At 35.6% G+C, this 17865-nt stretch overlaps 1 protein-coding gene across 6 annotated transcripts in view; it reads right to left on the bottom strand.

Annotated features, from left to right (window-relative positions):
• Positions 1 to 17865, bottom strand: part of LOC306846677 (cohesin subunit SA-1-like) — a 45860-nt gene that overhangs the window by 16333 nt on the left and 11662 nt on the right. For 3 of the 6 annotated variants that reach the window (XR_013782099.1, XM_079380220.1, XM_079380219.1), the window contains exons 2-7: positions 3697 to 3838; positions 1673 to 1787; positions 1422 to 1574; positions 486 to 582; positions 320 to 396; positions 22 to 226 (exon numbers count right to left, since the gene is read on the bottom strand). Coding sequence is in view for 5 of the 6 variants with exons in the window: in XM_079380220.1 (XP_079236346.1) it covers positions 22 to 226; positions 320 to 396; positions 486 to 582; positions 1422 to 1574; positions 1673 to 1787; positions 3697 to 3725 (676 nt within the window). In the remaining variant the exon portion in view is untranslated. Of the gene's footprint in view, positions 1 to 21; positions 227 to 319; positions 397 to 485; positions 583 to 1421; positions 1575 to 1672; positions 1788 to 3696; positions 3839 to 16618; positions 16791 to 17865 lie in introns of all 6 variants that reach the window. The other 3 variants (XM_079380223.1, XM_079380222.1, XM_079380221.1) reach the window with 2 other exon arrangements.

Consider the following 17865-nt stretch of genomic DNA (forward strand, 5'->3'; position numbering starts at 1 on the left):
TCATTACAAATTAAGGTTTACCTGCTAGAGTGCTGGTGTGTCTGAAGGCTCGAACCTGTGAGTCCGACAGGCCCGTCAGCAGAGAGATGACCGTGTCCATCATGTACTCATCGTAGATGATGCTGTACTGACACTGGCGGATCAGGACGCAGATGAACTCACAGAAGTTGTAGCGAAACTTCTTCCACAACGGGCCGGAAATGGTCAAGGGGTAATCGCCACTGTCCTGCATTAAAACACAAAAGAAAAGACCTACTCAGACCAGACTTCAAAGCTTCATTTCCTACATGAGATTCTGTAAATTCATCCGAAAGGATACCTCGTCAAACTCTTCTGTCATTTTGCGGATAATTTCAGCATTCTGCATGTTGCGAAACATTTCAATTCTTACAGTGCCTGAAATGAAGAACGGTCAGTAATCACTACTATTATGAATAATACATTATTATTAATTAATAATATGTATGAGCATGAGGTATTCGTACCTTTACAGCCAGAGCACTGGATGAAGAAGTTGATGAGGTCCAGAAGTGCTAGATCTCTGTCTTGCTTGTATGACTCAATCCAATCATCAACAACTGACTGAAAGAGTCATGGACAACGGTGTCACTATTTACATAAACACAGTGGACGAGTTGCTCAACACTCTTTCCTTTAGCAGAACAATCTGGCTTTGAGAGTTATTAAGTGAGTCTGACATGGTGGATGTAATAACTGCACACCTCCAGCTGTTACATACTCAACATCTGCTCCTGATCTGAAACATTTGGACACCAGATATACATTTCACTCTTCATTTAACACTGAAAAAATACACATTATTTAACATTTTATAATTAGGGCTGTTAAAATGAATGTGTTAAGGTATGCAGTGAGTTAATTATACACTACTGTTCAAAGGTTTGGGGTCAGTACTCTTAGGCTCATCAAAGCTGTGGAATATTATTGTGGAATATCATTACAATTTAAATAACTGTTTTCTATTTTAATGAAGTTTAATTTATTCCTAAATGTTCCAAAGTAGTAATAATTTAGTCATTTTATACATTTTTTAGTTATTTTATTAAAAAATCTTACTGACCTCAAACATTTGAACAGTAGTGTACAAGTTTAATACTATTACATTTTTTTAACACTGTTAGCAAATTTATTCTGTTTGACATAACTTTTTTATTCTGTTATATGTGATTTCTATAAACTGACTAAAACTGATCAGAGATTTAGTCTGACTAAATCCGGAGCATTTGCATTCTTTGTGTGGTGAAATTTAATTTTAATTATTATCAAAACTCACCAAATGCATTAACACCCACGTGAAATAATATTAGACATGAGGTACCTATAAAAAGTTATAGCAAATTTGTATTTAGTGATGCATATGGTGATCAGTTTTCTCTTCTGATTTTATCTGTGTGTTATACCTGCATAGCGCTCTTTCCCTGTTTGACCACTTCAAACAGAGTGACAGGATCGCCCTCTCCATTCTGCTGGGCCATTCCATTGGCCTTGCGCCCCCGCTGGACTCCCATCGGGCACTTTTCCAAAGGGGACTTCCGAGGCTTCTTGTTGTTTGCCTGGAGTCAGGGGGAATAGAAATGCTAAGTTAAATCATGAATAAAACCTAATCTGTTTTTGTGGTAAGTCAAGGAAATAGTTTTCGTGTGAGGCATACAGGTGGTCTGCCAGGCCGGCCTCTCTTCTTCTTGCTCTTTCCATCTCCAGGGTCGTCCAACTCACTCATACTCATACTGAGACTCACTGTGTCCTGACCCGACTCACCCGAGTCCCTGTGAGGAAAACACCATGAGCTCCTCATGAACTCTGCCACAGGCAAGAACATCTGAGTCATCCAATGAAAGTGTGTCCACATCTGATGAAGTGCACTAAATACTGCTATTTAGTGTTTTGCAAGCTTATTTCTAATCATTAAAATAATGTCAATTACATATTAAGTGTATATATTATTTTTAATGTCTGTTTAGCCAGAAAAATTACATTTAAAATATATCTAATCTTATTTTGTTGTTTAAGGTTTTGTTTTTATGCTTAAAGGGGTAGTTGACAGGTTTTGTTCTAGGCTTGATTGTGTTTATGGGATGCAGTTTAACATGTGTTCATGCTTTGTTTTTTAAAACTTGCATTATTTTTCACGCATTATTTTTCACACGCCCCGCCCCTCAGCTCAGCAGCATGTGCTCTAGTTGTATTGTAAACAATGGCGTTGTCAATATTGCTTATCAATTTGAGCCCGATTGAGACGCAGAGGATATTAGTGAAGAGGATCGCGCAGAACCTGTGCAAGCACGGCTCTTAGTGGTATGTTTGTTTGTTGTTGTCTCATAGGCTACTTTTAGATACGCTGTTATTTGTGAAATGTGAATGCTACTGCTTCTGGTAGCTTTTAATATACGGTTTAATCCTGATGAAAGCTTTATTACAGTACGGCAACCGCACACACGTCCATGTATACCGCTTCTCATAGCTATGTGAAAATAAGTGTATAAAAGGAACAGAGCTGAGCTGATGATCTGAATGAGAGACAGATGCAGAGCGTGTGCAGAGCAGGGGACTCGAGGAACACTATTAAGAACCGCTGCTTTAGACCATTGATTTTGAAACTTGTGAATCCATTAGAATCGTTAGAAGACAGAATTGCGATTTTCTCTTCCTCTTCTCTAAAGCAGCGCAGCATGGCCTCGCCCCCTTTGTTGCGTGTTCCTGGGGGCGGGGTTTATCTGGGTTTGTTGCGTGACAAACCCGGGAAGTAACTCGTTGTAGTCCCTACGAACCGTTTTTGTAGGCATTAAACTGACCATTTTAAAAGACGATTTCTTCGTTTGCATTGAACTTTCAGCTTCGTAACTTTGCAGATATTGTTTATGCTCAAACAGCAACATTACACACTAACTAATGTTAAAAAAGTGAAATCGCAATCAACCACCCCTTTAAAACGTTATCATATCCATATCATATCTACCATATCTTCTCAAGGATTCTTAGATGGACAAAAAGAACAGCATTTATTTAAATTAGAAATCTTTTCTAACAATATAGGTCTTTACTGTCAATTTTTATCCTTTTAACGCATCCTTGCCAAAAAAGTATTAATTTCTTTACAAAAAAAAGGAAGAAAAATTTACTAACCACAAACATTTGAATAGTAGTGTATATTGTAAGAACATTTCTATTTTGAATAAACTCTTTTTTTTACCTTTTATTTATCAAAGAATCCTGAAAAACATATCACAGGCCCCAAAAAAGATTGACAGACAACTGTTTCCAACATTGATTATAAATCAGCATATTAGAATGATTTCTGAAGGATCTTGTGACACCGAAGAGTGGAGTAATGATGCTGAAAATCCAGCTTTGCTTCATAGGAATAAAATATGATATTTTAAGTATATTAAAATAGAAAACTTATTTTAAATTACAGTAATATTTCACAAAATTACTTTTTTTCTGTATTTTTGATCAAATAAATGAAGCCTTGATGACCACGAGAAGCTTCTTTAAAAAGATTTTAAAAATCTTACTGGTCCCAAACTTCTGAATGGCAGTGTATACACATAAAATGCTTTAGTAATTTTAGCACTTCAATTTATTTCAACTTATTTCAAGTGTATTAAGTTAACACTAAGAACACTGCCATGTAGTTCAGGTACAGTGTGTGAGTGGAAGTGAAGCAGGACTCACTGTAGCACTGGCAGCTCTGAGGTGATCATGATGGAGGGGCAGGTGGTGTGTTACAGGTCTGCTATGTGTGGTGCTCTGCTGGGAGGAGGTCTTTCAGTGTGCTTTAAGTGCTGATGACAGTATTAACACTGCGACTCTGAGCCTGCAGGAGACAGAAGGAAAAAAATACATCAAACATTTGTTTGTGCAGAAACTTAAAACAAAGCAAAATGGCTTAAAGCAAATATTTCTCCTTAAAAAATGAGTGATAACTTGCCGATTTAGATTTTTAGTCAATAGAAATTTGAATTACTGTAAATAATGCTCCATCAACTCATTTCTGATGTCAAAGCCACAAAGTTGACATATTGTTCAGGGACTGTAACCTCACACACTTTCTGAAACACTAATATGGATTAGAAGTAAAGTTTAAAAGGCTAAACAGAGACACCAACTGGTCATTTGATGAACTGCATCAGTGCATCATTAACAGAGTTATCAATCTACATAATCACAGGAAAAAGTGCTACAGATCTACACACACAAGCATTAGCTATTCTGTTTCATAAAACGTTTTTTTAAATAGAATCATATCCATATCAACATCACTGAGAAAAATATCTACAGCTTTTATTTCTTTAAATTTAGATAAACCTTTTTTTCTGTTCATAAAATGACCATTTTCCTTAACATTAGGAAATATCACATGAATTTGAGTCTCTAAGCAGCCAAAGGTGAATTAATCTGAGTTATTTAGCATTAAGCTTTCATCTCTCAACACAACAGAAGACAAAAAAGGGCCTGTTTGATTGTTTATTACAACATAGAGGCTAAAATATTAAGCATTTAATTTTAAAAACAATCGTTAAAAAGTTATTTTAAAAGACTTTTTGTTTATGTTGTTCTGACTGAAGTTAACTATCACCACTAGGGGCAGTATGAACCATAAAGTACTTGACCTTTAATGATTCTTTGATAGCATAATGAAATGTGTTTCTGCATAATTTTCAGACCTATAAAAATCTACATTAATGTACTTTTGGCTCTAAGAGACAATACTGATTATAAATAGACTTTTTGAGTGAGTTTTCTCCCACTAACAGAATGCTGAACTCCAGAGGATGCAAAGCACTTCTTGGGCAACAGTAGGGGGCAGGCTAAGAAAGTTTTCATTAAAATGTTCCCTTTCTACTAATACTTAGATATGGAAGTGCACACGAGTTGAATCACACTATACACTCTCTTTCTTTTGCTGTTTCCATCACTCTTCCTTTAATGCAGAGAACTCTTACAGCACAAGGAAAACCAGGCCATACCTAGGATTTCCAGAGAAATATGGACTCTCAGAAAGATAAAATGCCAAAATGGAAAAGAAAGTGTGTTTGCATAAATGAAAAGTCATTCAAGACCATCACTATATGGTGAATTAAATGAAATGAGAACTCATTGAAACATGCACTACAGGAGGAGAAGTGAGTGTTTGACAGATTTCAGTGGTGTAAAGGTGAAGTGAAGATTATCCTCTTTAGACTGCCACTAGATGGCTGTACGCTGTAGGTGTCCTGGAGGACTCGATTTCACAGGTGTGAGTGTGCAGTGAAGTTAAACTGAGCCACTGTTGGGACACACGGACAAAAACTCTTGTGCAGAGAGGCAAAGTGGCTTTAACAAGAAATAAGCAGCATGTATTTAAGTAAGCGGGTGTAGGAAAGCTGAGTGGTTCATATATGACCCTGTAACCTCGTCCTCAGTGTCGTGGGTCACACATGGGAGCGCTCTAAATATGACCTCACCTCCCCCACTGCTGCCAAACGCTCACAACCAGCACACCACCACTGCACTGCAAATGCATCAGAGAAAACAAGAACACATGCCGGGCTGAAATCAAACAGGGATGGAGGCAGAAACGCCACAGACGGTGACCAAAATAGACTGTGAATTTATAAGCAATACCAACACTGCCAGTCAAAAGTTTTTGAACAGTAGTAAGTCTCTTCTGCTCACCAAGCCTGCATTTATTTGATCCGAAATAGCAAAAGCAGTAAAATTTTGAAATATATTTACCATTTAGAATAACTGTTTTCTATTTGAATATATTTAAAAATGTAATTTATTCCTGTAATTTCAAAGCTGAATTTTCAGCATCATTACTCCAGTCACATAATCCTTCAGAAATCATTCTAATATTCTGATTGGTTCCTCAAAAAAACATTTATGATGTTGAAAACAGCTGAGTAGGTTTTTTTTCGGGTTTCTTTGATGAATAGAAAGTTCAGAACAGCATTTATCTGAAATAGAAATCTTTTGAATCATTATAAATGTCTTTATCATCACTTTTGATCAATTTAAAGCTTCCTTATAAAAGTATTAATTTCTATAATTTCTTTCCTAAAAATTATATCATAGTTATTATAAATGAAAGTATAGTTATTTTAAATAGTGAAAATATCACTGCATAATATTATTGCTTTTGCTGTATTTTGGATCAAATAAATGCAGGCTTGGTGAGCAGAACAGAATTCTCTAAAAAAAATATTGTTCAAAATCTTTTGACTGATAGTGTATGTGGTCATTTCCTGTTTTGTAACATTTGATAGATTCAAATAAGATTCAATTCAAGGCCAGTCTAGTTATAGTTTTAGTAGAAAAAGTTGCATGTGTAATCAAAAGGGTCAACAACAATTGATCATGTAAGCACGTTAATCGCTTGACATTGTTTCTTAATTTTCACACTGATCCAAATCCAGTAACAACTACACAAACTAAAAAAGGCTATTTTTGTATTAGTTATGGAATAGTTTTCAGCAATAGAACTCAAGATTCTGTTTAGAGAGCGTATATAGACAAGAAGTTTTTCCGTTGAAAAACAGCAGAATGAAGCACAACTCAATGGAATAGAAGCAGGTGTTTTGAGGCATTAAGTATTTAATGGCATCTTAAAACACTTGTATGAAATACTGAAAAAAATGATGGATGGCTTAATATGTACATAGACCAAATGCTGCATTTAAAGGGATAGTTCACCCAAGAATCTCTAGCTTCCACTTACTGTTGTACACACGTTCACATGAGTGGCGTCCAGCGGATTCTTCTCTTGACTTATATCAAAATCCTCCCATGTTTTTCTTCAAATCCACATTTTGTGCTTCTAATTCTTAATACTTAGAAATTTATACTTAATAGGCTATTTACAAACTTTTTTACATTTTACACTAGAATACAACATGCCCTTGATATTGTTTGATTCTTTATTGTTCGGTAACACTTTAAATTAGGGTTTTCATTAGTTAACATTAATAAATTCATTAGTTAACAAACTGCCAATGAAAAATTCTTCTAAACTTTCATTAATCTTGGGTAACTCCAATATTTAATAACTCGTTAAAATCAAAAGTTGCAACTGTGAGCTAACATGAACTAAGAGTTGTATTAAAAAAAAAGCTGAATAACTTCTGTAGCAAATGTAGCTATTGCTCATTGTTAATGTTAATGCATTGTTAAATAACTAAGGTTAACTATTGAGATCTTATTGTAAAGTCATACCTATTGGTCTTTATAATTCTTTTGCACTTTAATCGGTGTAAAATTTTTAACTTTATACATTGTTGTGTATTGCTTTATTGTATTTGAATACTCAGCTATTTTTGCTATGAGAAAAAAATGATTAAACCTGTTATACTGTATTATGACAACACTTTTTGCAACTAAATTGCAGTATCATGATAATACCGTATACTGTGATAAAACCATTAGCAATTAATCGCAACATGAAAATTTGATACCGGCATATCCCCAAAACCAAGCAACATTGGGATTTAATTTCTCATAAAATCTTTTTTTATGTTCCACAGAATGAATTCTTGAGGGTTGTTTTCACAGAACGTACTTTTTAGCATTTTGCAGGGTCAAAAAAGTAAGCAAAAAAGTGAGAAGCAACCTGCAAGGTCTCGATTTTGACTTTTTTAAAAGTTTAACTTCTTTTAACTTCTAACTTCTCTGAGTGCTGTATTTTTAAAACAATGTGTCATGCGCAAGACATTGCAAACTTGCAAGTGCAACAACTAATTATTCTCATTTTGATGCCATGCATCACTTGCTTTTAATGTGCGGACAGTGTATCAGCTGACATACTAAAACACTCATCATAACCGTAGTTTTTCTCAATGAACAAAAAAAGCAATGCATCAGCCAGGTGCCACGAGGATCCATCAGGTCAAAGCAGCTATTTTCCAGATCGTGGCTTTGGTTTGAGTCCTCTGTGGGGAGGGATGATTGATCAATGTCTAAATAAAGGTGTCTGAGAGCTTGTTTATGTTGTTTCTGGAGGTGATTCAGTGAGTCTCTGGCTGTGTTTTATTGATTTGCTGTTTGAATTCACAGCCTGACTCACTCAGAGAAAACATGAGTCACTACACATCACTCAATCCTACAAATATATATTTAATATTACCATCTAAAATGAGAGGCTGCAAGAGGGTTTGCATTAAAATAAAATCTTTACGCCTACACCATGAGCATTTCTTAAAGGAACAAGAAAAGTTATAGTATAAAAACATTAAGTGTGTGGGTGTAAATAGACGACCTTCATCTGCTCCTCGTGTTCAGCAGAATCAATCTGAGGCGCATTGAAACAGGCTAATGCAGCCGAGACAGACCTTCGCTCACTCTCTCTCTCTCTCTCAAGTGCTTTATTGGCATAACAAAATTGCTTCCTATTGCCAAAGCAATAACAGAAAACAGAGCAAGAGAAGCAGAGAACATAAATGAGGAGGACAATAGCAATAGACAAAATGAATATATCACACAGAAAAAGCGATTAACAGACGAGGAGCATCTTCAAACGAACTGTACATGAGCAATGCCTCTATTTAAGGGATAGACAGTTCACCCAAAAATGAACATAGTGTGCTTATTTACTCACTCAATTTGGAATGATTTAGGAATGAATGCGGTTTAGGCATCAATGGCCTCGAGTCATTTTGTATTCCAGAAAAAAATAACAAGGATGTAGCAGGTAAAGTAGTTTGCCTTTATATAGTTTCACTCTCTATTATTCTCAAGTCATGTGGAGATATGATTAATGAGCACTACTGTGAGGATAGTGGCTCTTTTTTTTTTGAGAGATCCGTCTTCTCTGATATAATCACCTCTGTTTCACAGCTCTCACGGACCTTCACTTCCTCCCTCAACCTAATAAACAATAAAGCACATTTTTAAAAACCTTCCACACCGTTAGTTTAGAAGAATGGTAAACGCAAGCTGCAATCTTTGATGAAACAGACCTAAGTTGCTTTGCATGGTTAAGAAAATATACAAACATTGTGAATTAACTACAAACATGCACGTGATGTACAACATGAGCCACCGTCACGGTCTTGGTAAATTAGAGAATTTGGCATTAGAGAAACCTATTTAACAGCGGCTGAGGGAGTGACAACTATTTTGACATCTTTTTCTCAATACCGACCAACGTGATCAATCTCTCAATCTCTGTATTTTTTTCCTATTAGAAATGTTATCATACATACGCATGTATGTATGTATGTATTTAACAACAAATGGGAACACAAAAATTATGTTTGTTGTAGTTACTGTTCACCTCTACGGACGTTTACCCAACTATGTTCATTTCTGCTTCTAAGAACCTGGAAATGGTCCATGGGGTAAGAAAAAATAAATGTATTTTAAGATATATTTACTGCAAAGCAATCCTATTATCTAAACCACTTCTCAAGTAAATGTTTTGTTGTGTTAAGTAAGTTTGATATTTTAGTGGAAAATGACAAAAATACTAACCAAAAAATTCTTGTTTAGTCGACACAAATAGCCTTGTGGGCAGCGCACTGACATACTGTATAGCACCATTGTGCTACAGGCCTCCTGAGTTCGAATCCCGGGTCGTGGACCTTTCCCAATCCCACCCCCATCTATTTTGCTTCCTGTCATTACTGTCCTTTCAGAAAAAAAAGGCGAAAACATCAAAAAATACATCCAGCAAATAACAAATCTTGTTTGCAGTGAAGAGTTTTATGCACTCATCTGAGCTATTTTTGCTCTGTAAGCACATGAATTACTAAGGAAGTCAAGCAAGGGCACATCATAATAGCTTATTACTCACTCATATTATTATTAAATTACACTGGTGGTTTGAGGGCAGAGCAGAAATTGCGCAACATTCTCAAAGGGATGCAAATAAATTATGTCAGAGTTTTGCAGCGTGTTACTGATTGGTCTTCAGTCACCGGCTGCCAACCCAGGATGGCTGCCAAGCGGAGCAGAGACAATATTATTGACCATCAGCTGCATTTTAATCCATAATGGCCTGTAACAAATGCACTGACCCAAAACAAGCCTCCAAAGAGACACTGAGCAATGTAAAACACAGCAAGTTCTGAGTGTAACAACCTCTGTTTTAGCCCGGTCTGCTCAGGAACAGGGCCCCAATAAAGCAGGACAACCTGACAACGACTCTAGAGAAACAAGGCTCTAGCAAATGGATCTGTTGGAAATGTCTGACAAACCTGCAGATGGCATAAAACAAAGTTTGAATTCATCAGGACTAAACTAAAATCACCTTCCTCTCCTGATAACTTTCTACTTTGGATGGGTTTGAATGAAAAAGATTTGAAAACCACTAGCAAAATAATGTACACATTAGGCAACAGCTTTGGATTTTGCTTGAATGAGATGAGCTTTTCAAAAGACAAACATTACAAAAACAAATCTATGCAACGCAAAATGTATGAAGTACTGAGATGGTTAATAAATATTATGACATCATGTATTACCACCAACAGCAATGCATTCCTAACAGTCTTATTTTAGGGGATGGGAACATGATCGCTGTTCATAGATGCTGTTTTTTCAAGATGCTGAATTTCCACAAGCTATTCCAATATCTGTTCTTTCCAAGCCACACTTGTTTCATTAACTGAAACCTTCCAGCTGCGAAAAGTCAAGCACCACTTATAATGACATAAATGGGACATTTATCATTGCCAGAGTTCAGCTCAAGCCATTAAAAAGATTTGTACAAATTCAGAAATCTCAAAGCTGAAATTTGTCCTCTGTGAGCATCACCATTAAAGGTGCCATAGAATGCATTGATACAATATTTTAAATTGTGACCCTGGACCACAAAACCAGTCATAAGGGTCAATTGATATTTATACATCTGAACGCTGAAAAAAAAGCTTTCCATTGATGTATGGTTTGTTAGGATCGGACAATATTTGGCTGAGATACAACTATTTGAAAATCTGGAATCTGAGGGTGCAAAAAAAATCAAAATATTGAGAAAATTGCCTTTAAAGTTGTCCAAATGTAGTTCTTAGCAATGCACGTTACTAATATAAAATTAAGTTTTGATATATTTATGGTAGGAAATTGACAAAATATCTTCATGGAACGTGATCTTTACTTAATATACTAATGATTTTTTACATAAAAGAAAAATTTATAATTTTGACCCATACAATGTATTTTTGGCTATTGCTACAAATATACCCCAGCGATTTAAGACTGGTTTTGTGGTCCAGGGTCACAATTGTTCTCTGATATCAACATAGAAAGTATGTGGCTTAGGTAAGGGCAAAAATTCTCCAGGAAAAAGTTTTACATATCCATTTAAAACCCTAGGATTTCTCCCTAGAATGAGATGGTCTGTTATTACCTTATTTGGAAGGGGGGTCATGAATAATAATGTTGAGCTCTGCTCTGATTGGCTGTTTCACAGAGCGGCTCAATGTTGAGCTCTGCTCTGATTGGCTGTTTCACAGTACGGCTCATTTCAGTAGCTCACACAGCAGGAAGGAAATGCAGGGAAAATATATATTTCAATACTTTCTCGCGCAGTTATATCGTTGGGTAATTATACTGTAAATAAAATGAGGGCATCAGGGAGCCGCTATTAATATGCTGGGCATTGAAACTGCTTTAGAATGCACGATCGAATTCGTGATCGCACGTACTCTGTTTATACTATGGAGCGGCAGTACTTACCACATTTTATAAGATCAGATGCTTGTCAGTGGTGCTCAAGATCTGTAAATCATTCGCCATCGTCCTCCGTCATCTCTCCTTACTCTGTTTATGTGGTAAGTGAAATCGTATGTACTGTAATGTAACAGGCTACCGCTAGCAAGGAGCTAATCATGTCCCTTTAGTGGCTCGCGTTATTTTATTAGAACGCGTTATTTCCTTATTTCCTTTCTGAATACAGACACCAACCCGTCCATGCACATCACATCCCCTGCACAGCCTGGAACATAACATTTATTTCCATGATCTGCCATTTTCCTTGCTTGTTTTTTCACAATACCTGCAGAATGTCTGATGGTTCGGCTCGCGGCTGGCCTAGAACATGGGCGGGCATATGCAAATGTTGGGGGTGTAACTATTAGTAATCCTGACTGTAATGTCACAGTCTGTGTTATGTTCTGATTTGCCTATTTTTCAGTGGTCTTTTGCTTTCACGAGATTTACATAAGGAGGAAACAATGGGTTTGAGGCTCACGGTATGACATTTCCATCTACAGAACTGTTATTATTCAACTATGCCAAGGTAAATACAGTTTTCCATTCTATGGCACCTTTAAAACATTCATCTACTTTAATTCACACTAATTCACAGTGTAAACACATATTGCACAAGGGTAGTACGACAATATGCAATAATAATGTATGTGTCCTAAATTATTTACATTTACATGCAGTCCAACCTCGTAATGCTCATTATGTGAACATTACAATAAAGTGAAGCTAGAACATTTTGTATTAAAGTCAAGCTTAAACTTTAGCATGGGTTTGGAGTGAAGCAACACAGAGACATTTAACCACACATTCTTCACAGTTCATTTGGGAGCTTAATTAACAGCTCATTTATCACTGTTACACTACCCAACATATACACCTTATAAATTCACATAAGGTAACCTAAAATCTTGATGCTGATAAAAAAAATGGATGATATGCACCAACAACCCATATGCTGACTTCACTTCAGTCTTCACTGCTCCATTGAGTTTAAAGCATTAAAGTAAACTGCTACAGTACAGCAAATGATTACATGTTATGAGACACAGCATGTCACGTGACTGTAGGGATGTGATGGGAGGAGAAGACACACAGGTGTGAACCCAAACATATCAGATCATCATTGCTCTGCGTGTTCACACACACACAAGGTCTCACTCAGATGCAGGGATGAATTATTTGCAGTGATGTGAGGCTGAGAGAGAGTAGTCATTCAGTAGACCAAGATGGAAAATGAAAAATGTGACTAATAATTTAGAGTGAATCAGGGCTGAGATATCTGCAGAATTACAAAAGACACATTTCATCAAGGGGAGACATTGTTCAGGAATTCTCTTATTCTACTGTCATTTTCAACAAAATCCTGCATGGCATCAATTTTCCATTTTTATACTGTGATATAAAAAACATTAAGTGGGTGGAAATGTGTGCCATGCAACAGTAGAAATGTGTCAACCAGTCTACTGTTCTGAACAAGGGGTGTCTGTTGTGAAGATGTTAGTTGTTTACAGCTGCCAAGCAATGACACAACTTGCTGCATTAATTGTTCAACTGATTCAACTGATATGTGGTCTCTAACCCAATATTCATTTTACAATACTAATACTTTTATTATCAACTCAATCATTACACAGTATTTCCTGCACCGCTGCAGAATCTATAGCACTCCAGCAAAAGAAGTCGTATTTCATCATATTTAAGTTGTAAAATATTGAATGCAATGTTAGAGTTGTCTTTGCAAGCTGTATGCATAAAACAAGTACAGTGGTACATCTGCAACATCTGGAACAGAGTTTGTTGGTAATATATAATATTTATGATATATAATATATACTACCATTCAAAGTTTGTGGTCAGTAAGATTTTTTTTAAGTTTTTGAAAGAATTATGCTAACCAAGGCTACATTTATTTGAACAAATATACAGTGAAAACAGTAATATCTTGAGCTATCATTAAAATGTAAGACATCTGTTTTCTATTTTAATGTATTTTAAAATGTAATTTATTCCTGTGATGGCAAAGCTGAATTTTCATCAGCCATTACTCCAGCGTCATGATGATCTTTCAAAATATTAATTATTCTTCCTAATATGCTGATTTCATGCACAAAAAACATTTCTTCTTATTATCAATGACTATGTTTACATGACCATCAGTAGTCTAATTATTTACCTTATTCTAAATAATACAATATTATGAATAAGGTGTTTACATGAGTTGCTTTTAGAATATTCCTTTCGTGTTCCCGTTTTACATGTTATAGTATAAATCGATTAATGTCACATGTCATGATGTCCCATGCAGAGTTTCACGTAACATATAGTTCGTCTTCATTATGATGCCATATCCAGCTTTGGGTGTTTCATTTTTAATTTTTACGAAAGCTTCAAGTGCAGTTAATGATTTGTCATGCTATACGTGCAAACAGACGACAGCGGTGTTGAAGCTCTTTTATTTGCGGTCAAAAGGTTGACCACTGCCATGTGTGTATCATGTCGTAAAATGTGGCGAAAAGTGCTACAGGACGGTAATAGTGTGATTAAGGTGTTTACACGTCTATACTGCACTACTCAAATACGAATACTTCACATGTCTTAATTCGATTTGTTAACTTCGAGTATGACTTTAGCCAGATTAAGGTAATCAAAAATCTCTGTTTAAAACCTGAATATTGTTGTCCATGTAAACTTACTCAGTGTTATTAATGTTGAAATAGAAATCCTACGTAACTATGCAAACGTGTTTACTACAGTCCATTTTAGGTATCCTTGCTGAATAAAAAAAAAAAACATTAATAAAAAAAAACTCTTACTCTAAACTTTTAAACTGTAGCATATGTTATGAATAATTCAAACATAAAGAGAAAATACTCTAAATAAAGTAGCTTCAACTATACTTGATTAACTGGATCATCAAAAATAAATAAAATGTTGTGATATTGGCCTGTACTGTTACTGTGAAATAAATGACTCATATCATGATATAACATTTTAGTCAGACCGTCCATGAGGGGGGAAAAATGCAAGTAACAGACAGAAAAAATCAATTACGATTTTATATAACTTCACACAAACACAAAACAAAACACCATCCAGTAAAGTTCAGACACATCAAAGCCAATCCCAGGGCCTCAAACTGAATGTGAAATATGGAGCATGTTTAAATACGGAAAGCCAGAGTAATTCTTAGTCCTTCTAAAGATAAAATAGCTGAAGAGAGAAATCAGATTGGTAGAGCAGATCCAAAAGGACATCCTGTAGATAAACAGTCCTGCACGCTGACTGATCTCTCCCGTGTGCGCTCGCTTCATTCAGCCAATCAAATCAAACCTGCAGCTTATGACCTACAAGGGTTGCCATGGTAACACCTGCCTTCTGGAATACATGTCATGCATGTTAAGTGCTTTACAGTAAAAGCAACACACGCATGCGTGGATCACGTTCACATCCCTGGCAACTACTACACGTGCACGCACACACACACACACACACACACACACACACACACACACACACAACAACAGAGCTATTAATCCACCAGCCACAAACGACACACATGTGAGAGACGGTAGGCGTGCTTTCACAAATATTGACCGATACAGAAAGAATTACTTTAAGATTACATGAGGAGGTGTTTTAATTAAATAACATCCACTTACAGTCAACTTAAATGTAATTCAATGCACTCAGAGGGAGAAGTTCATTCAGTCGCTCAGGACAAACCATTCACTCTAACTACAGTGTTTGAGGAGGTGGATCGCTCAAGGACGCCGGCTCCTCTAATGCTTTTCAGTGAATCCACGAAATTTAAACATTATACAGCTGTACATCAAGGCTGCGCTGCATGAGAAGATAGAGTTGACTGGACTAACATGACCCAGATTCAAAAGACCACAACTATAGGCAATTTATATATATATTTTCAATGTGATGTCAGACTTTTAGACCCCAGCTTATGTAGTATATATATATATATATATATATATATATATAGAGAGAGAGAGAGAGAGAGAGAGAGAGAGAGAGAGAGAGAGAGAATAAGAGATTTGTACAATTCTGAATCAATTTTATGCATCCTTGCTAAATGAAAGCCTCTTTTTTTTTTTTTTTTTTTTTTAAACAACACCACCAGTTACTGACACTAAACTGATATTAATAATCTAAACATAAAGAGAAAATACTCAAAATATAGTACCTTTCAACTGGATTATGAAAATAAATAAATAGTTGTGATATTGGCCTATACTGTTACTACGAAATAAATGACTCATATCATGATATAAATTTTTGGTTATGCCACTCACCACTATTATGATGAGGTGAAAAATGTAAGTAACTCACAAACAAACTTTCTACAGTATCTATCTATCTATATATATATATATACATATGTGTGTATGTATGTATATATGTGTATGTATATATGTGTATATATATATATATATATATATATATATATATATATATAAACAGGGGTCTAGAAGTCTGAAACTGCAATCACAAAAATTTAAATCTGGGCGTAAAATGGATTTTGAAAATATATTAAAATAAAAATAAAAAAGTGAGTCGTGAAAAAGACATTTTTACGATTCTGGATTATTTCTACTAATTGAATAAAATTTGTAATGTTGATGATGTGACTGTACAGACAGCTGTACAGATGTTCTTGCTTCTATTGAGACACAAGAGACTCTTTGGATCATCTGCTGGATAACATGATATTTAGGTTTGACACAAATTTGAGGAGTTTCTGCATGTCCAATGCTGCTGTCATTAAAGAAAAATGGGGATACAACAGAAAACATTTTGAAACTGAATTACATAAAAAAAAATCTAAAATTTATATAAAAAGACTTGCATATTTTTATATTATACTGTACTGAAAAAACTGAAGACTAAACATATTTACCAATTCATGTATCGCTTGATTTATTGAGAAGTTTTCTGTGCAGTATCAGACAGCTGGTAAACAAGAAGGTGTACTTGTCAGATGTAGCAAGAATTAAAACATCAGCTCCTTCCTAAGAAAACAATGGGGTGAAGCCCAACAGTGTGATCTGAAGAGCAGGGTGGATGATCTGCTGTAACATCAAAAAAATGGATTATTAGATTTGTATGAGATTGTATTGTTTATCACTTTTATTCATTTTCCCTAACAAAAATGTGTTGTTAAACAACTAAACTATATTTCTGCATTTAAAATCGACATTAAATCAATTACTATCTTCATGCATGCTTTCTGGTTATTTTTTTGAAAATAGTTTGTCTTTGTAATCTTAAAATAAGCAGAATACCTGGTTTACACAAAGTTACATCAAATGGTTTCATGTTGTCTTTAACAAACATAGATTCACCAAAGAACTAAAGCATCACTAGGCAAATGATCTAAACATCACAGCCACGTTTAAAATGTGAAGGCATCAGCTGAACGACTCTACCTCTATTCGGTCAAGGGCAGAAACTCTATTAAGAGTAAATCAATGGAGGGTGATGGGAGACTGGTGAACAGGCTAAACCGATCGCCTCATTATGTGACACAGGGCAGAATAAGAGGGTGAAATGGCATGCACGGATACAGAAACAGATGTCCCTGAGGAGAAATGAGGATTTCTTCAAAGCCCTGTGTTCACATTGAGGCTTTTCCATTTTCCTCGACTGTGACGTAACCTACAGATCAAAGAATCGCTTGTAATTTGTTAGTCCACCATTACTAGACAAAATAAAGAAATTAAAACAATTATGGGTATTCAAAAAACAGATTTGAATCAGCTAGTGGCACATAAATTACGCTAATTTTCTTGACTACTAAAATTGCCATCTGTTCTGTGGAGCAAGGAAAACAAGATAATGGCAGTGTGTGATTTTGAGGTTATACATGTAAAAAGGTGCAGTTGCATAAAGTACTATTTTCATCCAAACTCATGATCCGATTGACTGGAGAAGTGGACACTTTTTGCCTTACAGAGCAGGAGAATTACATTACATGACAAAACACATTACTGAAACCAGATCTGTGTAAGTCAGCAGCTTGAGTTTTCTGTTGATTTGTTCACCACAGTCTGTAATTCCATCTGCTCTCCTGGAATCTCACATATTTCAGGACCCTCACTCTTGTCCATGGGAAAGAGCCCGGAGTGTACAGAACACACGGAACGT

Source organism: Barbus barbus (genome assembly GCF_936440315.1).
Source record: "Barbus barbus genome assembly, chromosome: 26".
NCBI classification, from domain to species: Eukaryota; Metazoa; Chordata; class Actinopteri; order Cypriniformes; family Cyprinidae; genus Barbus; species Barbus barbus.